Here is a 27,545-nt window from a genome sequence, read left to right on the forward strand (position 1 = left end):
CTTTTACACTAAGTTTTAGCCATCATCCCTCACTTCCATAACAATGTGGATTCACGTATTTGATGAACATTATGAAGGGTATTTTGTAGCTATTCCAAGAAAATGTTCATCTATAAATGTCTGAGTGAATATGAGGCTTTGGGGAATTTCTTATCAGAACAAAATGTTTTTAAAACAATGATCTATTCAAGTGGCTGCTAGACATAAGATTACACATGAGGCCCTTGACCTGCATTATTTATCTTTGTGCTATAATTTTAAGACAATAAAACAGGAGAAACTTTGTCCAGATGCCCTTATCTACTAAGCTTTATAGCTGACAGCAGCGCATGCTAATGCAGCAAGGGTCTGCCTTTGTCTAAAGAGAATAGTTCAGCTTAGAATTGGACACACTTTAGATCCCCATACTCCAATCTATTTTAAGTCATACATTTTACCTATTGCTCTCTGGTATCCCAGAGTGAAACATTCTGAGATATTCTTGATGATCCAGAATTTATAATGCTAGGTTTAGGTTTTGCCCAATGAATCCAAGCCTAGGATGCTTTGCTGTAATAGCAGACTACTCTATATCCCATTTACCAACGTGTAGGTGATGCCTGAAAATCTGCCAGAGAAAAATGACGACAATCTCTGCTGATTCCTTGCCATATGTGCCACCAGAGAGAAATACAGATATAGAAGGCAAGGTCCTCAAAGAAGGCAAATCATATCTTTTTCCTCTGCTATGCAGTCTACTCTTAGGGCACGTATTCATACAAACTATAAGGATTAATTATTATAAGCTTTGGCCTATACTTTCTCTAAACAATATTTTCTATAATACTGTTGCCCCCTTTCTCGGAGAATGTTGTCCCATTATCGCCAATATTCTCCAGGATTTATAAGGCATCAACTTCTTCAGCATTCATTCACTGCCTTGTACGGAAACACTCCTTTGAAGTTCACCAGTGCCCCTACTCAGCAAAGATAACAACCTTTTCTTTTTTGGAGAGCTCTCAACAGTATTTGGAACTGTTTATTACTTAAATCTTGAAACTCTTACCCTCCTTGCATTTTGTTTTCCAGTAATTTTTAAAATTTTTGCTTTCTTTCTAATCATTCTTCATGTTCTTCAAAGACCTACTCCTGAAAACCCTGTAAATGTAATAATTCTTCAAACATCAGTATTCACAACCTTTTGCCTCTTTCTCCATTCTCCTTCAGTTTTATCTACTTTCAGAGCTTCAAGCATTTTATAGATATGTTCAGATAATCCCCAAATATGTCATCTCTTGCTCTAATCTATTAATCCCATATATTAATATTTCCAATCTGCTAGATTTCTTCAGCTGAATGGCCTTCGGGTACCTTCTACTCCAATAAATATCCGACCAAATTTAACCTCTTCTTAGAAACAATTCTTTTTCTGAACTCTGTTGTTTCTGTTAATGATCCCAACAACGTTCCAAGTATCCAGAGTTGAAATTTCAGCCCTAAGTGGACTCCCTTCTACTTGCCATATTGCTCATCACCAAGTCATGTTGACTTTCTCTCTTCCCTGTCACCCACACCCAGCTCCTGTTGACAGCTCTTCTCTCTTCCCAGCACCCTGCAGATATCTCCACTGACACTCACCGTAGCTGCTGGAAGAGGTAGCTCTATATGTACGTGTCTACTTAGCTGTACTTCTAAATTTCTTAAAGTTAGGAATTGTGTTATTGTGTGTGTGTCTTTATCTTCAGGCCTCAGGCAGCATGCCATACATAGCTGGCATTCAGAAATCACGCCAGGCGGCGGCTCATGCTTATAATCCCAGCACTTTGGGAGGCCAAGGTGGATGGATCACCTGAGGTCAGGAGTTCAAGATGAGCCTGGCCAACATGGTGAAACACCGTCTCTACTAAAAATATTAAAAAAAAAAAAAAAAAAAATAGGTGGTCATGGCGGCGAGTGCCTGTAATCCCAGCTACTCAGGAGGCTGAGGCAGGAGAATCGCTTGAACCTGGGAGGCGGAGGTTGCAGTGAGTTGAGATCGTGCTACCGCACTTGAATCTGGGCAACAGGGCAAGACTCTTATCTCCAAAAAAAAAAAAAAAGAAGAAGAAAAGACACATCTGCTAAACAGATCAGTGGGCAGCACCACCTATGTGAGGCAGCACTTCCCGTGCTATAGCTCGGGTTGCTATCTAGATCTCTGAGTGCCTGCCATGGCCTCCCAGCTCTCCTGCTCTCATCAATCATACTTTTGCTGCCAGACTTTTTTCCCAGAGGGAAGCTGTGATCATTCTTTCACTCAAAAAGCTTCCATGGCTTCTTAGTGTCAATGAATTAGCTTAAAAAAAATTGTGATACAATTTTAAAAAGGAAACTGCTAATTCTGACAGTTAATATCCATTACCATCTATATAACCTAACTTCCCCTTAAATTACCAGCTTCTACATTTTATTTATGCTGTTATCTACATTTAGGAAATATTTTCCTTCCTTAATCTCTGACCCACAAATTGTTCAAGATCAACTTTGACTGGCTTGATTTCCATAAAACTCTAGCCCCTCTATATCCATCTAAGTTGGTCTCGCTTTCCTTTGAACCCATTGCATTGCCTGGCTCTCTCTTATTAGGACTACACTCACATTCATGTATTTAGCTATTGCAAAGTATACTCCAGACATGATAGTACTGACCTTAGATACAGCAAATGCTCAATATATAATAATTTCTTGTGCCAGGAAGTATCTAAGCATCTCATGAAAACATCAGTTTTTAATTGTGGAAAGGCTGACTTCAACCCACACAACTGTTGCTACTCACATCTGTCAAACACTTAAACATGTTTCTCATGTGAATGAAGATATGCCTATTCAGAGTTGCAGGGCCACTTTTCTACCTATTAAGTTTATACGCTACCAACATTTTTCTATACATACAAATTAAGTTGTCTCTAAAAATTGGGTTAATACTATTTGAACATAGATTTTATATTTTATCATGATCATTTATTTTCCTAAAGTGTTACTCATATCCATCCTAATGTTAATGACTGCACACCATTTTGTCCAGACATGTGTCATAATTTTTTGTTTCCTTATTCATTTCTTAACCTGTGATTGTTTTTCTCTTTGAGGTTAAATTCTACTTATGTTTGGCACTGAAGTACTGTAATAACATAAGTTTCTTTTATTATGCACCTGATTTTCTATGTGTTGGAATTTTAAATGCCATATGCTCCTTATTTTAAATACTAATGGGAGAAGTAAAATTTACCAACCCTTTTTCTATTGGTAGAAGAAAACTGAAGATGAAATACAGTCATGCATTGCTTAATGATGGGGATTCAGTCTGAGAAATGAATTATTAGGCAATTTCATTGTTATTCACCTAAGAACACGATGTAAGTACACGATAGAATGTACTTACACAAACCTAAATGGTATAGCCTATTGCTCCGAGGCTATATGCTAACAAACCTGTGCAGCATGTTACCATACTGAATAGGCAACTGCAACAAAATGGCATTAAAGATAAACATATCTTTAAAAAATAGTAAAAATATAGTGTTATAATCTTATGGGGCCACTGTCATATATGCCGTCCAAAGTTAACCGAAATGTTACGTGGTGCATGATTGTAATTAAAAACATTCTGGTGCCATGTCATTAGAGGGAGAGTAGGCTAGAGGTAATCTACAGCCCCAAAGGGACATCCGCTGAGGCCAGCACAAAACAGCAATGTACGTCTGATTTATTCTATGAGGGATACAGAATTGGTCAAGGAAAATGAGCCAATTTTCTTTTTTGGTGTATAATTCCATGAAATTTTTCCAGCTTTATAGAGGTATAATTAACAAATAAAAATCATATATATTCAGCACACAACTGGACGTTTTGATATATGCATAGTTTGTGTTCAGTGAAGAGTTCTAATGGTAAGGCTGAAATTGAATGGACATAAAACACAGGAGAGGAAGAAAACAGCAGAATGTGCATCAATTTATTGGAGTTTTTCTCTATATTCTCTGATTTTATTTTATCTTTATGTAACTGAGTGATATCTAGACTAACAACAACCCCTGAGAGTAAAGTTCCTATTAAAAAAGTCTAACAGGCCGGGTGAGGCAGCTCACACCTATAATCCCAGCACTTTGGGAGGCTGAGGTGGGAGGATCATAAGGTCGGGAGTTCAAGACCAGCCTGGCCAACATGGTAAAACCCCACCTCTACTAAAAATACAAAAAGATTAGCCAGGCATGATGGCGCACACCTGTAATCCCAGATACTTGGGAATCTGAGGCAGGAGAATCGCTTGAACCCGGGAGGCGGAGGGTGCGGTGAGCGGAGACCACACCATTGCACTCCAGCCTGCGCAACAGAGAAAGACTCTGTTTAAAAAAAAAAGACTAACAGATTCAGAGAGGAGTAGGAGACTTCAACGTGTCCTCACTTTCACGATGTTTAAGGGTAACTTGGTGCCTTGAGATATTCTAGCTACTTGCATGCACTCTTAATCCACAGGGGGATACTCAGAGTAATGGGTGCGTGGGTTTATGAAATTACAAGGGAGGAGCCGCTCTCCGTCCCAGTGAAGGCGGGAAGAAAGGCCATGTCCAAGTGGGGAGGGGTGGAAAATTGCATCTTGGAAAGTAACTACATTGCCTCTCTCCCTGTGGTGGCAGTTCATAGAAACAAAGTATGCCACTGGGATGGATTCCTGCCGCTGTTTTAACTATAATCAATTTTATCAACTTCATAGGAAAATGATCATTTCAAGAAGTTGGAGGACACGTTTTATACGGCTGCCATTCCATATCACGTGACTGGCCACTTACTACTTGGTAAAACAGACAATAAGAGATGAACTGAAAATTCCATTCCAGTTGCATTCCCCAATGTTACGCAGGGCAGCAATCTTACTTCTCCACCGTCTCATGGAGGCTGTATGCATTCTCATCTCACTCTGTCTAACAGGTGGAGACCGTACTGCTATTCAGCACAGTGTTAATGTCAAGTCCAAGGAAAGCCTGAATTTTCTCCAGTGTTCTGCTTTATACCATTTATTCACTTTTATAGAAATTTTGTTCCAATACAATCTAAAAACTTGGTATGGACTTTAGGGCAATGTAATAATAGAGAAGTAAACCTGTTCCATAACTGACTCTCGTGTATATTAAATTCTAGCAGAATTTTGAGCAAAAGGACCTGATATCCCCAGCAGAATCACAAGTAACTCCATAAAGAATACTTTAAACAGAAATGAGAAAGCAATGCTAAGAGGGGAAGCCTTTAGAAATTATGTATGTATCTTTACTTCATTTTCTTCCCGCACTAGTCCTTTTTTTTTTTTTTTTTCTAAACAGAGTCTCACTCTGCCACCCAGGCTGGAGTGCAATGGCATGGTCTCTGCTCACTGCAACCTCCACCTCCTGGGTTCAGGCGATTCTCCTGCCTCTGCCTCCCAAGTAGCTGGGATTACAGGTACCCACCACCACACCTGGCTAATTTTTCTATTTTTAGTAGAGACAAGGTTTCACCATGTTGGTCAGGATGGTCTCGAACTCCTGACCTCGTGATCCACCCACCTCGGCCTCTCAAAGTGCTGAGATTACAGGCGTGAGCCACTGTGCCCAGCCAATCATTATTTTTTTTAACAAAATTTGTATATGTGGGATTTTGTCTTGAACAATAAAGGCTGGCAAGAACATCAGATTTGTGGAAATGTTAAAGAAACAAATGTCAAAAGTAGCATTTATCACAAATACTAATATGGTGATGCATGTCCAGCCTCTATGTGTAGATTCTGAAATGAGTGATATTTTATCCTTCTATCCAGCATTAGATTTAGCAGCAAAAGGTAAAGAAACTCGACATCTAGAACACATATCTTAACTTGTAGAAACTGTCTTCATCTAGTGTTTGTTTCCATGAAGATATGAACCAAGAAAATGGGAGTCTACTCTCTATATGGTCCCACCTCAAGGTCCGCAGGTTCTCTGCAATGCATACACACTTAAGTCATACAACAGTGTTTATTTTTATAGCTCTTTACCTAGTCACCATTTCTTTCTCTTTGTTGGAAGCATGTCCTCCAGAGCAGAGAGGTCTGCTTGCTGCAGATAAGAAGTATAAACGATGGTTTTTGAAATACTGATCAATTAAAGGAAGAACGACCTGAAAGAAAGGAAAAGAAGACAGATCTACGTAGTGGAATATTTCAGGGTATGAATGAGAGCCAAGGCTTTGGGGCAGTCAGAGTTCTGTTCACATGCAACAGGTGTGCCTCTCTTAAATCTCACTCTACCGACTCCAGTCCAGAGCAGGGACAGTGAAGTATGGCAGGATGTGATTATGGGGAACACAGCAAACTTGCAAGAGTTTGGAAACGTTCTCAATATTTTCGTATAATACAGTTCAATGCCCAACAGGTTCCCAAAATAATCTGTAACTACCATATGTTGAGTCTCTACTACGTGTGAGAATTGCAACTGATAAAAGCAACTGCTCTGTAGGTAGATCCATCAACCCTGCATTATAGGTATTAGAGACACAGAAATGTGTGACTTACTGAAAGTCACATTGCTACCTACTTGCCTACCCAATGTTCTTTTAACCTGGCCTTTCTCAAAGCGCGCTTTCCATTTCTATGCACGTCTCATCCTGCTGGCCTTGGGCCAATTCCTCCTCCTCACTCTGTCCACTCACATCACCTGGCCTTGTACACACCATTCCCTCTGTCTGGCAGTGCTCTTCCCAGAGACACGCTGGTCCTTCTGTAGATCTCCACTCAGTGGCACTTTGCCAGGTAAGTCTTTGCTGATCTCAGCTAGATAAAGTCCCGCATTCTACGCGCTGATAACATCATTTGCAATTTTGCATTGTATATGTGTGACTTTGGATTAAAGTCTCTCTTTCCAGGATCCTATGAGTTACACAAAAACAAGAAACATGTCTGGGCTTGTTTCCCATTATAGCCCTTTCCTGGCCCCCAGAACTATTAACTGGTCTCTTCTCTTTGCCACTGAATCTCTAGTGCTAAGGGCTGCGAAGGGTCCATAGTGAGAACAAGACGGTCACTACCGCTACCCAAACTCGAGTCTATGTAAATATAGTTATTTTCCCGACCGTGTGGCATAGCACAGTTGTATATAATGGGGACTACACCCTTTTTTATTGCTCTTCCTTGACAGCCGGGACATTGCCTGAATTTGGTGACTGGCACATAGTAGGTACTCAATATGGTAAATGAATGAATTATAGACTTCGTAGAAATGAAGCCACTGTATCTGTAAACAGAATCACTAAGGGGTGCTGAGTATGGGCAACACAAGAATATGTTTTAAAGGGATAATTAGAGGCCATGAATACAGCACTCTGATAATTGGCTATCAAGAAAGGTTACAATCTCACAGAGACTGTATATATATATATATATGAATCTATCAATTAAACAATTGCTTACTATGTGCACCCCAGGGCAAACTTTGGATCTTCAGATGATTAGAACAGACTCTGAGTGCTACATTGAATGGGAAGAAAAGACAACAGAAATCTGTTTTACAGTAAATAACACAATTTTGAAAACATACTAAGCCAAGTGTTCATTAATCAAAAAGCATGCTGTTTTAAAGTCCACAAAAGTTGTATTGATAGCAAAATTATCTGTAATAATCATTGAATGCAAGTACTTTAAACGTAAGTATAGACAACAATAATTAGGCCTTAGGCTCACTGCAAGTTATCCTGAACAGGAAAGCTTACCCAGGGGCATTGTACATTCATGACCGTCCCTGGGCGGAGCCTAATGCCTGACCCAGACCAGACACACAGTAAATATTGAGTAAATGAATTAAATCATTTGGAGACTTTTTAACTCTTCATGTCCATCCCTTTTTTGCTGGAAAAAAGTGATGAATTTTCCAGTAATATAGCAAATTCCTGATAAATCCTCATAAAATGAAATAAATAATAGCAATGGGATATACTCGGTATATAAACAATTTATCCTCTCTGATCTTCTGTAAAATGAGTAGGACTCAAGTCCCACAACAAAGATTCTATACTAAATGTTCTTATAATGTACCCATTTATGAATTACCTAATACTTTCCCTATTTATAAAAGAAATTACCAACTAGAAATTTCAAATCATTACACTATCCAAATAGAAAATATCCAAATATCTGAGACCCAAATACCTAAAAAACAGATATTTTTATTCTATATCATATGATAAAACCAAAAAAATGCAAACCGAATTAAACCTCAGATAGAATGAAGTCATTTGAAGAAGGAATATGGTAGGGAATGCAAAGTTAAAGTCTGACCAAGTATGCTGGGAAGATGATTCATGCTTTTCATGCCACAGAATATTTACGTGCAGTAAAACACACATTTGTAGACAGGTATGTTCTGAAAAGGGCAACGATCTAATGAGTATAGTATGTAAACAAACATATCGAAGCAAAAACAAGATAGACTGTATACTGTACTTTTGCAAAGAACTTGATTTCTTGTTCATAAGGGAAATGTTCTCCTTTGCCTCTGCTGCCACCATCTGTAGATGTGAAGAGTTTTTAGGTAAATGCTGCACTTGAAACATTGCAAGATATTCATCCATAACACAAAGGTTAGAAAACACTGCTAAATGTATTATCCCACTAAACTGAATGTAAAAAGCCAACCAAAACTATAAAGGCAAATAGTGTCATCAACAATAAAAGGATTTTTAAATACCCAAATCTAAATTTCAAAAGCTACTGAGGACAAACCATAGTTGTGGTTAGAAACACAAACACATTTGTGTAGCTTTGAGATCTTATTGACACGGAGAGGGGAAAATGGAATAGAATAAAGTAAAAAACCCTCATCTTCAGTACCCTTTAAGAAAAGAAGATCACTGGGGAGAGGAAAGTGAGTGTAAATTGAATAAACATAATTGGTTCTATATTAACCCTGGCCTCTGATAATAAAGAGAACCTCTTTGTGTGACTGAAAGTTAAAGCTTCTCATTTTAATATACAGACTAAAAAAACGGCAGGCCGTCAGGATCCACGATGAGGAGGACGATAGCAATATTTTAATATTAGGTTGGCAAATTATTATTCCGCTAAAGAATAAAGAAATTTTGACCTGTGTCAAAGGTAATTTCCATAAGCGAAGCAGAAACTCCCAAGTTTTCCCCATGGTTTAGAAAATGATCCAAGGTCAAGAATTGATTAACCTAATACATTTAGCTTAGAAGGTGGCCTTTCTTACCTCCTTCATGCATATGGAAAGATTCATGCATATGTTAATAGATGAGGTAATAATAAACCATGATAACCACAATGGCATGCAAAACATATTGGAGAGCTAAAAAACTCAGAATTGGATATCAGGTTTTAGTAAAATTTGAAAGCAGAGCTTTCACATATTTAAAAGCCAAGCTGACTTTTCCTTGAAAAAGTTATTTTGCACAAATAAAAATAAAAATAACTTGAGATAATGGTTTATCAAATTTTAGACAAAAATACAAAATAATTTTTAGGGAATTTAGGCAATTATTTTATAATTTAAGAATGCTCTCCCCATGAACAAGTAAAAGGAAATTATGGGTTTTTTTTTTGTTTGTTTGTTTTTTTGGCAGAGTTTTGCTCTTGTTGCCCAGTCTGGAGTGCAATGGTGCGATCTTGGCTCACCACAACCTCCATCTCCCAGGTTCAAGCGATTCTCCTTCCTCAGTCTCCCGAGTAGCTGGGATTACAGGCATGCACCACCATGCCTGGCTAATTTTGTATTTTTAGTAGACAGGGTTTCTCCATGTTGGTCAGGCTGGTTTCAAACTCTCGATCTCAGATGATCTACCTGCCTTGGACTCCCTAAATGCTGGGATTATGGGCATGAGCCACTGCGCCCAGCCAAAAATTGTGTTTTTTTAACACTTGCAAATGTAATTTGCATGCCACTTTGGCATCTGAATTTCTTTTAAGCACATTATGCAAAATGGCTGGACTCATATAAGAGACTTTCTCATATAATGTTATGTCAAGACAAAATTTTGTACACAGCCAAATCTGTTAATATTTCAATGAGTAGGAAATGTCTTTTACTACATCCTTTAAAAAATGCTTATATGCAAAATGTGAAAAAGATTTGGAGGAATACCATCTATGGTATAATACAAAAATTATAAAAAGGCATATGCATATTTTTACTACCACAATTAACTTAGGTCTAGGAATGACCACATTAGAGACGTGTCAAAGTCACTAAAGTAAAGGAGAAAGCGAGAAGGCAATATAGCAGTTTCACAGGTGAGAACAAGGAAAGAGGGAAATTAAAATAAACATGATATTGACAATCACAGCTCTATCTGCTCCTTCAACAGGGTTCTTGTACCTAATTTGCCCTGGCAAAGCCATCTGAAAACAGTACGTGTAACCCCAGAAACTGTGAAAAATGTTATCTGGTTGGGCTCTGTCACTGCAGCCTACTTTCTCTTCAGTGTTCTGTTTGTAAGACCCTCTACCCTATGGAAAGAATGAAATGCATCAGGTGGGTGAACGTCCCCTGGAGTGAGATTCTCACCACCCTTATATATGAAAACTGTACTCGGGAGTTTATTCAGAAATGTTAATAAAGTGTGAATAATACCTAAACGCATTTCTTCCCTTCAAATTTGTGTTTGTATTCTCCAATGTGAAGGTAAAAAACAAACAACTTTCTTGTTCCTTTGATGACTCTTTCTTTCTCTCCTGTCCTTTGCTTCTCCAAAACCAAGACTGGATATTAGCGTTGCTATCCATATCGGATCCTTTCAAATGTGGATCAGAAATTGCAATACTTAGATTTGTGTGTAAAAGCTTCAATAATTCACCCCTACCTCATTTTTGTTCTTGTGTTAAATTTCATTAATTCAGATCAATTTCGCTACATATTAGGATGAGTCAGGAATCATATTTTTAAAAATTGCAAATGAGTCGTAGAGAGATTACAGATTATAAATTAGCTTCTAGAGTAAGTTCTTATGAAAAAGATGGCTTCAAAGAGAGCAATAATATAGCATTTGAACTGTAAAGGCAGGTTGAAAGAGAAGTCAGTTGTTTATGAGAACAATGCTCAACTGGAAAATCTTTAATCACATTTAGGATACAAGAGGCCAGAAAGAAGAAAATATCAGAGCTCTAATTTTTACAAACTTTAATCTGATGCTATGCCAGAAACTAGATTTACATCCTAAGAAAAATTGAAGCTAAGGGATCCAAGATAAATAGTCCCAGAGGAAAGTTGTTGAAAGACAAAAGGAGTGAGTATTAAAGAGAAAACCTTGAGCACAAAAAGGAAAATAAAAGAATAAGCACCAGAAGAGCACACTGTTTTCAAAAGGGAACAAACTGGACGTCCTTACGTCATATCACCACGCAGTGGCTGGAAGGTGATCTGACATTAAGGTAAGCAATTAACAAGCTGAATTTTAATTCAACAATGTGGGAGGATCATAAAATAACAGAAGTGACCAGAGGCTGCTTTGATCATCTGTGCTGAATCTAAGACTTGAAGAATAAGGTTTCAAAAATTCTGACATGGCACTGGGCCGGATGGGGAAGAGGTCTTCCGTTGTACCCTAAGAGCATAATAAAGTATTCTGTACTGCAGATACTCTAGTATTAACATGTTTCCCTACAAAGACTAAATTCGAGGCCTCTACAGTGTTTGTTTACAAATTTTGAAAATCCATAGTTTGGGAAGTTTTTCTTATGGGTAATTAATTTCATAGGCAAGATTTAACTCTCCCTTAAAATGTTGATGTCCTTCCAATGTATTATTCAAAATGAAAAAACTAAATGCCAATAAACATTAAAGAGAACATTTTATATGTTAGATTTTTCAAGGTTCACAAACTTGACTCACTCCGCAAGAACTTGTCCGTATATTGACTGTTGAACTCTACTTAGTAGTACAATGAAGAGATGGGTTTATACCATCACACATAGCTCAGCAGTCTGTGTTGTTTTACATTCTGATGTTGGAAACATTAAGAACAACAAAGATTGGGCTATCAGCAATGGGACTATGGTACCTACCAAACTCAAGGATGTACTGATGGGCTTCATCCACGTAGCGAATGAGTTGTTGGAGGAAACTGTAGGCAAATCGTTTCTCAATAGACGGCGTGTCCAGTTCCAGGTCCTTAAATCCTCTGGAACAGCAAAAATGAAATACGGAAAGCAATTTGTACAAAGTCTCTTAGAAGGTAAAATTCTGTGTGTGTGTGTGTGTGTGTGTGTGTGTGTGTGTGGATACACACACACGTTTATATATATATGTTAATATATATACACGTTGTTTATATGTTAATACATATTAACACGTATTATATATTATATAACACATGTGTTATTGTATGTTTATATATAACATTATGTTTATATGTGTGTGTATATATATACATGCATATATATGTTTATATATAAGTTTATATATACATAATTTTGAAGCTTATCTAATATTCTTGTAGCTCAAGGAAAAAAGATTTAACATATAAAGCATATTTTGCATATGATATGAAGTTTCAGTGAATAACTCTGTTACTATGCAACAAATGTTGCATTTACAAAAACAGAGTCTGATTTTTTGCTGAGTGATTTTGCCTAAATGATGGATGGTGATTTAATATAAGCAACAAAAGGAACTCAGATATGTGGCACACAGCTAGGGGTGTTAATGTTTCTGATGTGTGTTATTTTACACATACTAAATAGTAGTTCTAAGATATAAACGGATCATTGAATTCATTTGCAGCTTTAAATGTAATGGGGATTTTTAAATATTCACTCTTAGGAAAAGAGCGTGATCAGGGTATGTGTGCTTTTACCTGGACACGGCATATCCATTGATCTGCAAGAATTTGAGGATGTCCTGTGCTTTTTCTCTATCCTTGGCTTTCTCTTTGGCTGTCAGTGTGTCATAGGGAACCAGCAGGGGATGGTTTCCTCCTCCTAAGAGTATGTCAGGACAAGAACACAGCATAGCAGTTTGAAAATAATCTGAGATGAGACACAGATATATGATTGGACCACACTATAAAACTTTTCATATCCTTTAGTAATACATAGAGGATATAAGACTCTTCTGTCTGCCTTTATTGTTTCAATTAATTCAGGAAAATTATTCAAAGACTGTGCATATGCCTTCTAAGAGGCAGCAAAAACATGAATATGCGGCCAGGTGTGGTGGCTTCCGCCTGTAATCCCAGCACTATGGGAGGCCAAGGTGGGCGGATCATGAAGTCAGGAGTTCTAGACCAGCCTGGCTAACACAGTGAAACCCCCTCTCTACTAAAAATACAAAAAAACTAGCCGGGCATGGTGGCACATGCCTGTTATCTCAGCTGCTTGGGAGGATGAGGCAGGAGAATCGTTTGAACCTGGGAGGCGGAGGTTACTGTGAGCAGAGATCATGCCACTACACTCCAGCTTGGGCGACAGAGTGAGACTCAGTTTCAAAGAAAAAAACAAACTATGAACATGCATGCATTTGTAATACTGAGTGTCAATAATATCTGCATTTGTCAATGAGAGGAAGGCAGCTGTATTCTCTGTTCAAAGCAATTCTGAATGTGGAGAGTGGAAATAAATGCTAAATCATACTTAGCTGGATATGCTTCATTTTCTGCCCCACAGAGAGAAGAGAAAGTCTTAAATATGGAATTTTTATCATATCTCTCAGATAAGAGAGTACTTTGTAGTCATATTATTTATAAATATACAAAACCGTAGGTGGAAAAGCTAAATTAAAAGTGGATCACTCTTAATTGTCTAATACTTGACTTTAAAAAATTTGAGCAAATAAATTTTAGCAAGCGTCTAGATTTCTAGTATACTTATCTTGATAAGAAATACTTACTAAGTCTATCAGATTTAAAACTTCTAGAAAATATGTAAATTTAAAAATACTAATAAGAAATAAAACCTTTCTAAAATTGTAAATTATGTAAAAATTTGCAAAACTTATAAAAATATTTAAACATGCTCTGTTAATTTCAAATGTAAAGATCTGCCACAAAGAATGCTATTAAAGGAGCAGCAGACTGAACAGCATGGTGTACCGCACATTTAACGCTTGTAAACCATGTATGGTACGATATATTGTGTGGGAAGCTGAACTACCTTGAAATACAACTGCTAAGGGAATTTCAAGGAAGGGAAATTCCAGGAAGAATAATTGGGAACAAATATTGTTTGAATTATAACAACATATAGCCTATAAATCAGTTTCCAATACAGTTAGTCAGGAGCTCCTGCAACAATCACAAATGTTGGATTTGCCCTACACAATAAATAAGCAAGCAAAGCGGGAAATGTTCGGCTGGCTTTGACTGAGAGTGCCATCTACAGACATCCAATCACCCACTGAGCTTCATTTAATACCATTATGTGACACTGTGCTATTGTAAATGCAAGGTAGTGGCTGAAGAACTACCAAGTTAACGAATGCTATAGCAAGGAGTAATCAGTTACTTCACCGTTTATTAATAATACAAAGCATAATACAGGTGTCAGAAGACAATAGTAACAAACACTTGTGAACAGCAAAAGGGTATAGAATATGTTACTAAGCTTAGTAGGAACCAAATCTGACTTCTGTCCTCATCAAAGATGTGATTTAACAGGACACTTTATTAGGCCACTATAATTAACAATTTATTATGTATTTTCAAATAGCTACAAGAGCAGATTTTGAATGCTCCCAACTCAAAGAAATGATAAATGTTTGAGGTGACAGGTATACTGATTATCCTGATTTGATAATTACACACTGTATACATGTATGCAAATATCACTGTAACTCATAAATATAGATAATTATGTATCAGTTAAATACAAAAGCAAAAATATTTTTAAACTCAAGCATCAAATTCAATCACCTTAATTTAATCAACCATCACCTAGTTTGAACTCCATAACTGCATTTAGTCCTAGAGAATGCTGTTAATTTGGCAACTTAATTTGTCATCTGTGACTTGGGGGCCACAGAGCAACAAGTTATTGAGGGGGAGAAGTGGGGAGAGAAAGAGAGAGACACAGAAAGAGGTCTATAATTTAAAAATCCTAGGAATACAAAGTACCCGTTAACTCTGTAACTCTTCGCACCCTATTAGACCTCCACTGATGTAGATGGCTAAGGTATTTTAAAGCCTGCCAGGTGACTGAAACCTACTGTGCTTCTAACGAGCAGTGTGACCATGCACATTTACCTTGCTCTTCTAACCTCATTTTTCCCATTTATGACATGGGTGTAGACATCTTGTGTTGAAGGAAACTAGCTACATGGAGAGGTAAATATATTAGCAGTAATTCCAAGGATATTACCAAATATACTAGCATTGACTCATGAATCCATTCACACTAAAGGGTAAAAAAACCACTTGACACCAGTGAGCCGTCTGTGGCTTAACAACAGGGGATCATAATACAAAATACTTGAAGTGGCAGTGGGAAAATGACATTTTTTACTAATTTGGGAGCACTGATCATACTCTTTGGACTTACACTCCTTTATTTCTATCAACTCCTTATGGCATCTGATTTTCCCTCAGACTTTTGTAGATTCCAAAAGAGCACTGACGATCAGATGACTAAGGCAAGCAAAAGAGGCATTTAAAAAAAATTTTCCTAAAGCAGATTCATCTTCTTTGCACAGATGCAGGGAGGTTGAAAGAGAACAGAATGGTGAAAACAAAATTGTAAAGCTTTGGGACTGATTCTTTTACTGTTTCTGACTTCTCCTTTCTATTACACACACACACACACACACACACACCCACACACACGCACACACACACACACACACCAGAATCAGGATATTGGGTGGTGACAGATTCTTCCCACTGCCTACAACTGCTAGCTATAAGGCTCCTCCCCACTATTAATGTCCCTGATTGAGAAAACAACTTTGAATAAAAAGACACATATAATTTCTCTTCTGAAACTGTCCACAGTCTGTAACCTAACTTCTATTTCCAAGATTCGTTTCTCTGGTTTGTTAATCTCAATAACCTAAAAGCCAGGATCCAGGACTGTATATCTCAACACCTTTCCTACTGGTTTGACTTTTTGGTTCTAAACTATTTCCTGTTTTAAAATGAGATCCATGTGGGCAGTTAGAGAATTAAAGACTGTGAGGACAAATTTCCCCGACCTCACCACTTAGTCTGCGGCAACTAGGTTAATTTCCCAACTACACAATACACATTTGAGCCGATACAAGTTGTATGCAGAAGTACTGTCATCCCATTTACAAGTGGCATGGCTTAAATAAAACAAACATTGGCCTGGCTCAGAAATTTAAGGTAGTGATGGTTTTCTATCATACTTATTTAGAAAAGCATATAAATTGTGTATGTCTAATCTAAAAATCCAAATCCAAATGTTTCAAAATCAGAAACTTTTTGAATGTCTACGTAGATACTCAAAGGAAACGCTCAATGGGGCATTTAAAAGTTCAGATTTTGGATCTGGGATTCTGAACCAGTAAGTATATGCAAATATTTAAAAATCTGAAAAAATAAAAAATGTCTAACAGTTTTGGTTCCAAACATTTTAGATGAGCGAGAGTCAACTTGTCATAAGATAGCTGCTTATTATTTTTAATTTAAACTCCACCATAGTGGCTGAAACATAGTAGAAGAAAAAAGGAAGATTTTTTTTCCATGTAATCTGCCCATGCCATAAGCAGTGGTTTTGTTTACCAGTTATGCAGGCAATGCCCTGTCAAGAATTTCACAAAACAAAACTCTGTGACTCGTCTGCCATCCATCCATTCATCTACATATCCATGAGCCAAAAAATGAATTGATCACTCATTTACCAAACATTTATGGGGTGGTTTTAGAATACAGGCATATTATCCCTGAGCAGCATTTTGAAATAGAAAATTTTAAAATGTAGAATCTGGCTGGGCACAATGGCTCACGCCTGTAATCCCAGCACTTTGGGAGGCGGAGGAGGATGGATCATGAGATCAGGAGTTCCAGATTAGCCTGACCAACATGGTGAAACCCCGTCTCTACTAAAAATACAAAAATTAGCTGGGCGTGGTGACGCGTGCCTGTAGTTCCAGCTATTCGGGAGACTGAGGCAAGAAAATCGCTTGAACCCGGGAGGTAGAGGTTGCAGTGAGCTGAGATTGTGCCACTGCACCACTCCAGCCTGGCAACACAGCAAGACTCCGTCTCAAAAAAAAAAAAAAGAGAGAGAGAGAGAGAGAGAGAAATAACCAAGATAATATTATGAATTAAAAAAAAAAAAAAACGGGGAAAAGTACAAGCAGAAGCCTGGAAGAGACAGTAACATAGCTGGACTAGACAAAAGAGAGGCTGAGATAGAAAATAAAAAGGGATGAGGCAGGAGACCATGTAAGTTGGGGAAGAGAGTCAGGGAGGGAAGTCTAAGTAAATCATAGAACAACTCAGATATCAGGATGAGACGTATAGAAATCTCTAAGCTAAAATGGGTAAAAGACAGCCGTCAAAATTCTGACACACAAGAAAATATATACTAGCAGCTAGGAAATTACAGCATTTCCACCTTCAATCTGTTACAGGCACATTTGAACCATTCTAATTTTAAAAATTATAAGAAGCTTTTGTGCTAAAAAGACTACCTCATCCATATACTCATGTAGTTGATCTCTGATTATTTTTTAATAAAGGTTTTTAGAAAGTATTACCTTTGGACTCCAACTCCATTTTCTTTTTCTTTGCCCATATATTATGGTAATTTTCAGCCATCATTTCTGCCATAGCCTTAAATGAACAAAAATATTTATTACTTCAATAAGTAAAAAAGGACATTGCTTTCTTTTCCTTCTTTCTTTTTTTTTTATTTTTTTTGAGACAGGGTCTTGCTCTGTCGCCCAGACTATAGTGCAGTGGTGTGATCTCGGCTTACTACAACCTCCACCTCCCGGGTTCAAGCAATTCTCTTGCCTCAGCCTCCCGAGTAGCTGGGATATTACAGGCACGCACCACCACGCCTGGCTAATTTTTGTATTTTTAGTAGAGACAGGGCTTCACCATCCTGGCCAGGTTAGTCTCCAACTACTGACCTTGTAATCCACCCGCCTCAGCCTCCCAAAGCGCTGAGATTACAGGTGTGAGCCACCACGCCCAGCCATGCTAATATGTAATATCAAAACATGCCTTAAAGGAATAACTCATAGAGTATTAGTGCTATGATACATTTAAAAGATAATCAAACACTCTTCTTTAGAATCTGAATCCCAGAGAATTGTAAGGATTTGCAATATTACACAGTAACTAAACAGCAGATGGGATTGATCATTGTTATTCATAATGAAAACATTAATTCAATAATGAAACCAAAATAGCTATGGACTTCAGCAAAGGATATTTTATTTACAAGTTTTTGTTTTAATTTCCACAGCATTAAAAGAAGATTTTAGACTAGCCAAGTTCATCTTTCTGTGACCTTTTGGGTTTTGATAAGATTACCTCTAAGGTTCTTTTCACATTTGGTTTTCAAGTTTACTGTGTCATTTTAATATGTTCATACGGGAGCAATAACAAACGGCAAACCAAACAATTTAACAACATGTACACTGTATATTTACATCCTTGTTTCTCTTGGAACAATAGCTACCAACAATGATAATATATTATTTGAACACCATATTGACCTATTAACTTTGTGTCTCAAGGCAATAAATTTCATCTTACTTTCGAATCTGGTATTTCAAAGTAGGTTCCTCAGTGACAAAAAAGAACAGATGAGACTATGAATGAAGCAAGCAAATGTGATCAATTTCTCCGGAAAAATTAAAAGCAGGTGGCCTTTGCATGGAGCATTATTAACTACTTACACTCTTCTCACACACAACTATTCAACATAGGGATTTTTAAATGGCTATTATCTCTAAGGAAAATATATTACATGGCTGTACCACCCTAGAAAAAGTTGTATCAACTTGGCTTTTTTGTTTCTGTTGTTTTTTTTTTTTTTTTTGAGATGGAGTCTCACGCTGTCACTCAGGTCGGAGTGCAGTGGTGCAATCTCAGCTCACTGCAACCTCTACCTCCCAGGTCCAAGCGATTTTCCCGCCTCAGCCTCCTGAGTAGCTGCTACGGGCACACGCCACCATGCCCAGCTATCAATTTTGATAGCACTAAAAAATTAGAGTATATAATCTATAAACACTGTGGATCCATTATAAGATCACCACAGTCAAATAAACCATGCTGTGAAATATATGCAGGAAAGTGTTACATTACGCTTCTTAAAAATTAAATTTGGAGACAAGTTTTAAAAGTTAGCAGTACTTACATGCAAGTCTCTAGAGAGCGTAACATTGCTCATGTCAATGGCCCGGGGACTGTAACCGTGGGCAGCGTCTACCGAAACCTAGATCATTTATGGAAAAAATAGTGCCGCATTAAAAACCTTGTAAAGGGAGACTTAAATTATACTTTAAAACTATAATGCAAACTTCCAAACATAGTGTTTCCTCACATAAAACTGGTAAGTTTCTATAAAAAATGATGTTGCAAACATCTCCCACATTAAAATTATATTTGAGTGTCTGAAAATGATTTATGATTGACAATCCCAAAAATTAACTATCAGGATTTGACATATTGTGTGATAAATCCAAAATTCTGAAACATTATCTTATGCAAAGGACCATTAAATGTTTGAGTTTCTTACAAATCCAAATTGGCTGTAATGAAATTTACTCTTCCTCATGCAAGCAAGAGTTAATCAAAGACATCAATATTTAGAAATGTCTTGATGGGTCTAATGTTAGGATAAAGTAAAACCAACTTTTAAATTATAATAGTATATCATATGGCATTCAATAATGCATATGGCAATCCTCAAGGAAGGGACTTCTTTAATTTCTGAATTAAAGCTTTAAAAAAATGAAATACATCTCTTCATCAATTTGAAGGAGGTTTCGCTACCATCCTGGGCACTTACCTCCTTCCATCTAATACCATATTATGTGAAAGTGTACCACAGAAATGATCTCTGCCTCCTGCTTATAAATCTAAAACCATATATTTATATATTTCAAAATTTTGTATATTTTCTTATTAAAAATGGATAAACAAAAAACAAACTAAAACCAAAATGAAAATATAGCACATTATCATGCTTGTAAAACAAAAGTGAGTGTAACATAGGCTGTAATTAATAACAGGCTCATGAGTGATACTTAACTCACAGGTCAGTTTTGACAGTACCTTGGCTTCTGTGCCTCCGCCATGAGGATACCGTTCAAACCTTGTTCAAAGAAGGCAAAGGCCATGCTGGAATGAATCCAGCTTTTTCCGTACCTCGCTTACACTTTCTGAGCATCACTTCCCTTTTTGTCTATAAAGGTTATCCAGCCACTTGGCAGTTCTGGACGCTCACTGGACCTGTCCTGGTTCCAGGGACTGCCATTGGTTCTCTGCTCAAGTAAACTCTGTTAAGTTTAATTTGTCTGAAGTTTTTCTTTTAATATGCTAAACAGACCACCTGCCTCAAAGGCTGGTATGAAATTAGGTAATGGATGTAAGACCCTTAGCAAAGTTCCTGATGCAAAGAAATGGATCAGAGATTTTGCTAAATGGCTATTTTCATTGCTAGTATGCTATCATTATCACTACCAGCACCATATCTACCATCAACGCCACAGTTCCCATTCAGCTGTAGTGAGGAGTGGGTGGACATATTTGGGAGTCATAATTTTGCCTACCACAACATATAAAATCAAAGTCATTATTCTCTCCTTGCTGTCCCCAGCAGTCCTATGGTCTTTACCTCACCTAACACAGCTATCGACTTGGAGACCCAAGCAAGAATCCATGGCAATCATCTCAGCTTAGTCCCCTTGATCCATTATCATGTCTGTGTCCCCACCCAAATCTCATCTTGAATGCTAGCTCCCATAATTCCCTCATGTTGTGGGAGGGAACCAGAGGGAGATAACTGAATCATGAGGGCGTTTTCCCCCACACATTTCTCGTGGTAGTGAATAAGTCTCACAAGATCTGGTGATTTTATAAGGGGAACCCCCCTTTCACTTCGCCCCTCCTTCTTCTCTTGTCTGCTGCCATGTGATATACAAGCATCGTAACCAGAACACTCACAACACTCTTTCAAAGCAGATGCTCATACCAGCTTCATGTTCAAGATGAGAAAACTGCAGCATACAAAGGTTAACCAGTTTACCCAAGCTCACATAACTAGCAAGCTACTCAGTGGTGAGACCAGAATGTCAACCCCGGCCACCTGTGTCAGAGACTGCCATTAACTACGGACCACTCGTATGTCCCTGAGGGAGTGCTGAGCCCCAGTGGAAAAAAGCTGAGGAATTCAGGCTGAGAATCACTCATCCATTTATATTCCTTACATAAAATGATGCTATAAAAAGTGTTCCTTTAGTCAGAGGAGTTTATACATGATAGAAAATTGCTTTATAGTCACACAGGAAATCGTAACAAAAAAAGACAAAGAAGCTTAACAAGATAATAGTTGAAAAAGAACACTATAAGGTAAGTAATGGAGAATTAACAATCTATGTTAACAGTTCAAATAATATTGGTTTATGCTTGAAGAACCTTTGGGCAAAAATAATAACAAGAGTTACAAACAGATTTGTGGCCTGCGGTGTATATTACCCCCATTTCTGAGGCTGATGGAAATATTCTTTCCTTCCCACTTACAGGTCAAAATGCTATAAACACAAACGTACTATTTCATTTACCACTAATGAAATGCTCTCAATAAATGCTCTCAATAGCAACATTGACATAACAATATTAACAATAAGAGTTCACATTTAATGACGCAAATGGAGATCAAGTACCCAAAAGTACATTTTTAGAAATTAGCACTACTAGGATTTAAGGCCAAGTGGTGCAATTCCATAGCACCTTCCTCTAATCTTATAAACTGTGCCTCTGGGGCAAGCATCGCCTAATATTTTGAAATCACATATGAGACTTAAGAATGAATTTCATAAATCACATGTCACTGTAAATATCACTAAGACATGAGAGATAGTTCTACGGGTTAATAGAATCAACTGAGGGCTTATTGTTAGAAAGGAGAAAGGGAAAGGGGAGTGATATAAAATATGCACAATTTTAAATTAGTGTACCTATTTTTTTATATTAAGAGCACCAGGAGAATCTACCTTATTTTTCATGAAGCTTAAAGTCAGCTCCATTTGTAGTAATTTCTTGTTTCTTATCTACCTTACAGAATAATTTTTAAAAATCATCGCTTTCTCTATACTGCATAGTACATATCACTAGTCCCACGTTACTGTACCATGTTGTAATAGATTTAACTTCACCTTATCTCTCTTTTATGATGTTTAGGATTAGAATTGTCTTGCTATCTTTGTATTCTTATTACTTAGTATGCAGTTTGTGCTCAGCATTTGTTGAAGCAGATTTAAATAAAAGCTAATCTACTTAGAAAAGTGCACAGAGACAAAAAATAGGTAAAATACACTACTATAGCTTCCATCCATATATGATACATCCCAAAGGCAATTTAATGTAAAATATGCCCAAATTGGAACTCAGCTTATTTAAAAGTATATTTTGTAAGAGTATTAATACAGGAGCGTGCCGTAGTCTGTTCAGGATGCTATAACAAAATGCCATCATGTGGGCAGCTTACACACAATAAACGTTTATTTTTCATAGTCTGGGGCGGGAAGGCTTCAGTTCAAGGCCCTGGCAGATTCATTGTCTGCTGAGGCCCTGCTTCCTGGTTCACAGATGGTAACATCTTGCTGTGTCCTCACATAGCTAGAGAGGGAAAGCAACTTTCTTGGGCCTCTTTTATAAGGGCACTTATAAAAATAGAGAGTCCCATTCATGAGAACGCTGCCCCTGTGATCTCATTAACTTCCAAAGGCCCAGCCTCCCAATACCAACACGCTGGAAGTTAAGATACTATAACATAAAATTTGAAGAAACATTCATCTCAGGCCAGTACATAAATAATTATAGAATAATGCAAGGTAGAAAATTAGGGACAAGAATAGATATAGGTCTATTACAGTTTGTGTGATAAAAATCTGTTTAGATGAAATTATAACTTGAAGGTCTACATAATTTTGCTCAAATTCTTAAGTACTTTATTCATGGAGAGGTGGGGAAAAAGTGATTAAACATAAGAGACGACAATAAATACTTTTGCAAATTTTTTAAGAAGTGTATTTCAAATAGGAATTACGTGAAGTACATGCTGTTACTCCCTCATTTTTTTTTTTGAAAAAGGATTATCTGTGTAAAATAGCAATAACAAACAATATTTGGTGTAAACCAAATACATAGTGAACTGAGGGGTCAGAAGAAGAATAATGACAGGTTTAGCTCCCAGGAGAAATGAGAGGGTCAAAGGTAAGCAGCTCACATGACCTTGTGACTAAATGTTAATGGGTGCTATTTGGTTTCCACCCTAAACCCTGGCTTTTCCACATCAAGGCTGTGCCTTCCTCTTGCCCCCTGGAGCACTGAAGGCCTATGGGTAGAGTCTTGTTTGTTGGTGGAACTCCCTTGATGTGGCCCAGCAGCAACACCTTCTGTGAATTCTTGCTCTGCCTGTGTAGCCGTATACCTTCCCTCTGCAGACAGGAGCACCCCTGTGCATTCTAGATCTGGATCACGACTGTCTGAACACCCTACTCTTTCCTAAGAACCAAACCTCAGATCCCACTGGAAGTGAGAAGAAAGCTCTATAGACAAACTAGCTGTAGTGAATGAACATGATGTACCGCTTTCATTAGGAAAACTTCAAGACCTTACAACTGGTTACTTCTATGCTGTCCAGGAAAAGGAAGGCTTGCACATGAAGTCCAGTCACTTAATCATCATTTAACCTGCCTTCAAACTAAAGAAAAAGTAATATAGCTTTTTTCTCTCCCTTCTAAATTTTGTGACGCTTCAGCATTTTCAAATTATTTTTTAGAAAAACCCAATAATTAAATTAAAAAATAAAATTATTTAAGCCATAACATAAACAGTTGATTCATCACTGTGATGATGAATTCTTACCTGGCTTGTCTGAGAAATACGGCGAGTCCGGTTGTAAAGTGCCATGCTGTCTCCCTCCCGAGTTCTTTCAATTCTCCAACCCCAAGCCAGCATCGTTTTTAAAGATTCTTTGATTGGCCAACGATAAATTTCTTTTTCCTAGAGAACAAAAAGCAAAAACACAACAGATATATTATGAATGGAAATAAAAATTTTAAGTGTTTAATGCGTTGCTCTAAAATAGACTGCCTTCACTTGTTAAAAATTTGATGAGCATAGCTTATTTAAAAATAAAAAAGGAAAGTAAAATTCTAAAAAGCAGAGTGTGAGCAGAGATCTAGTTTCACTAACGTTACTAAGAGGGATCCTCGCTTTGTTCATTATATAGCATCGAAGCCAATTTCCTCTAGCTTCCCAGTTCCTAGGACCTTACACAGAAACTAGAAGGGAGAGACCGAGAAAAAGGGGCAGCTTATGTAATATACATGTGACTCACAATGAAGTGAAATCCTTTTCATTTTATTTGTCAAGATATTCATTTTTTCCCAAAGAAGTAAAATATATGAAAATCTATACATAATAAGCACATTATTACTTTATCATCACTTATCAAGGAACTCTTAAGCGTGATAAGATTTTTGTTTGTTTTGTTTTGGTTTGGTTTTTTTTTTGAGACAGGGTCTTACTCTGTGGCCCAGGCTGGAGTATGGTGGCATGATCTTGGCTCACTACAACCTTCGCCTCCTGGGTTCAAGCGATTCTCTGGCCTCAGCCTCCCGAGTAGCTGGAACTACATGCACGTGCCACCATACCCAGCTAATTTTTTGTATTTTTAGTCCAGACGGGTTTCACTGTGTTAGCCAGGATGGTCTCAATCTCCTGACCTCATGAGCCATCTGCCTTCGCCTCCCAAAGTGCTGGGATTACAGGCGTGAGCCACCGCACATGGCCGATAAGATTTTTTAAAGTATTTAAAAATATGAAAGAGGAATAAAAACCAAAAAGGAAAAGAAAAGCGTTAAGGAGAGAAAAGAATAAACAAAGAAACACTGATAGAAAATAAGAATAGAGAGGAAAAGAAAAATATAAAATTTTTTTTTAAATGGGACCTTTGGAAAAAAATACCAAATTTAAAATAAGACATTTTAATATAAAAATATATGACAAAGTAAAAAATTTCCAAAAGAATAAAAACTTTGCGAACTAAAACACCTCACCTTTTCAGACAACAGCTTATATGGCTTCATTAATGGCTGAACCTTAGAAGAGTCCGAATATATTTCTCCATAAATCCATCCATTTGCCAACTGAAAACAAAAAACGCAACCATTAAAAATTGTTTTATATGTGTTAATTTTAGAAAGTGTAGATATGCAGGTGTTTAAGTGTGTGTTTGATAAAATAAACCTAAAATGAACTAAGATAAGGTTTAAGATTGAAATTTTATCCAGCATAAGTCACTATAAAGATATCCATCTGGCCAGCCGCAGTGGCTCAAGTCTGTAATCCCAGCACTTTGGGAGGCCGAGGCGGGTGGATCATGAGGTCAGGAGTTTGAGACCAGCCTGGCTAATGTGGTGAAACCACGACTCTACTAAAAAAAATAAAAAATTCAGCTGGGTGTGGCGGTGCGCACCTATAATCCCAGCTACTTGGGAGCCTGAGGCAGGAGAATTGCTGGAACCCGGGAGGCGGAGGTTACAGTGAGCCGAGATTGCACCACTGCACTCCAGCCTGCCAACAGAGTGAGACTGTGTCTAAAAAACAAACAAACAAAGACATCCATCCTAATCCATGTTGTTTTCTTTTATTTTAAATTCCAGATTCAGGGAGTAAATATGCAGGTTTATTACGTGGATATATTGCATGATGCATTTTCAGTAATTATCTGGAACAAGCCTTTTTATCCAGAGATTAAAAGCACCTGATCTTCCTTAAACAGACCAACATCTTGTAATTGTGCCAATAAGCATTCCCATGAGAGGATGCTAAAGGGATGCATGGTCCCAAGGATATTTATTCTAATCCATCTTGGGACCCCATCTGTGAAGTGTAAATATGAAACATGCAATTTAAATAGGAAAACTAGAGTATGCATCCCAGAGTCCTCTCTGAATAAGGCCACCTGTTTTACCCATTCTTTCATCAAATTGTCTCTCAACACATTCATTCCATATTATTTTTCGCATCTGTACATATCATCATTTCCCTATATCATTTCTGCCTACAGAATCTCAGTAATTAGACTGGAATATCTTCCTGTGATATTCCTCTCCATCACCAACTCCGCCCCCTTAGTACTTAGTGGAGTTTTTATATAAGATCTATCCTTACTGGCTTACCTGGTAAATCAATTACCGAATGAAGAACCAGACATTTATCAAAACCAACAACAAAGGGTTTCTTAGAGGAACTGAAAGACTGACTGTCCAGGGCAAAGTTTGAAACTCAACATGACATCTCTAGCATGATGATCTTGATTTGTTACATAGCATTCACATCCTTTGGAAGCAACCTGTGGTGTCTGATTCTCATTTCACCAAATCAATATATGAGTATTTTAGGTTCTTGAACCATCTCGACAACTTCTCTGACGAACCTACTTTATCCTCTGTCAAGTTTCGACTGGGTTCAACTGAAAGGGACTATTTGGGTATAAGATATCCTTTAGAAAAATCTCATAATATGCGGAAATTATCTTATAGATAGAGCTACTTTGGTTTTCTCATTTGTGTTTGTTTTCCTTGAAAACATTAAAAAAGTCACCTGGCCGATGTAATCTATTTTCAGCAAACTGCAGATCTAGTTGGTAGTAAGAAATACAACAGAAGAGGTAAATAATTGTTAAACACTGATTAAGAATTTTCAAGATTTGATCCAATATAGAACTAGAAAACCTGGCCGGGCATGGTGGCTCATGCCTGTAATCTCAGCCTTTGGGAGGTTTGAGGCCAAGATTTGGAGCCCAGCCTGGGCAGCATAGCAAGACCCTGTCTCTATAAAAAGTATTAACAATTAGCCAGGCATGGTGGTATGCACCTGTAGTCCCAGCTAGTCAGGAGGTTGAGGCAGGAGGATCGCTTGGGCCCGGTAGTTGCAGGCTGCAGTGAAGAATGATCACACCACTGCACTCCAGCATGGGCAGAAGAGCAGGACTCACAAAATAAACAAAACTACATATACAACCAAAGTTTCCTTAAAACGTGACTTCTGAACCCGGGGTCATCACCTACTCCTAAAGCCCTTGGTGACTGTTACCTCACTCCTATAAACAATACATGATTTAGAAACTATAGTTATAATTTAATTAATCTTTTGAAAGCTTAAAATAGTGTTTATTCATATGTGTATCACATTTGTGTTAATGATAGAGCTTTCTAAATATTATATTATTATATAAGCAAATTGGAATTAAGTATTTTTTTCTAATTTAGATCAAGTTCTCATTTTAAAATAGAAAACTGTCCTGGTTAGAAATATCTGAACAGTGATCAGTCATTAACAATGACTACTGAATTAGAATACTCTGACTT

At 37.5% G+C, this 27,545-nt stretch overlaps 1 protein-coding gene across 12 annotated transcripts in view; it reads right to left on the reverse strand.

Moving 5' to 3' along the window:
- The window catches only part of RYR2 (ryanodine receptor 2), a 784,407-nt gene that overhangs the window by 156,567 nt on the left and 600,295 nt on the right, over positions 1-27,545 (reverse strand). For all 12 annotated transcript variants that reach the window (XM_032242431.1, XM_032242430.1, XM_032242419.1 and 9 more), the window contains 8 exons: positions 25,230-25,319; positions 24,034-24,171; positions 19,298-19,375; positions 17,685-17,760; positions 12,829-12,952; positions 12,038-12,153; positions 8,465-8,529; positions 6,026-6,147 (listed from right to left, as the gene is read on the reverse strand). In XM_032242431.1, the coding sequence (XP_032098322.1) occupies positions 6,026-6,147; positions 8,465-8,529; positions 12,038-12,153; positions 12,829-12,952; positions 17,685-17,760; positions 19,298-19,375; positions 24,034-24,171; positions 25,230-25,319 (809 nt within the window). The remainder of the gene's footprint in view (positions 1-6,025; positions 6,148-8,464; positions 8,530-12,037; positions 12,154-12,828; positions 12,953-17,684; positions 17,761-19,297; positions 19,376-24,033; positions 24,172-25,229; positions 25,320-27,545) is intronic.

Source organism: Sapajus apella, unplaced genomic scaffold (genome assembly GCF_009761245.1).
Source record: "Sapajus apella isolate SASKATOON/1434 unplaced genomic scaffold, GSC_monkey_1.0 scaffold49, whole genome shotgun sequence".
Taxonomy (NCBI): Eukaryota; Metazoa; Chordata; class Mammalia; order Primates; family Cebidae; genus Sapajus; species Sapajus apella.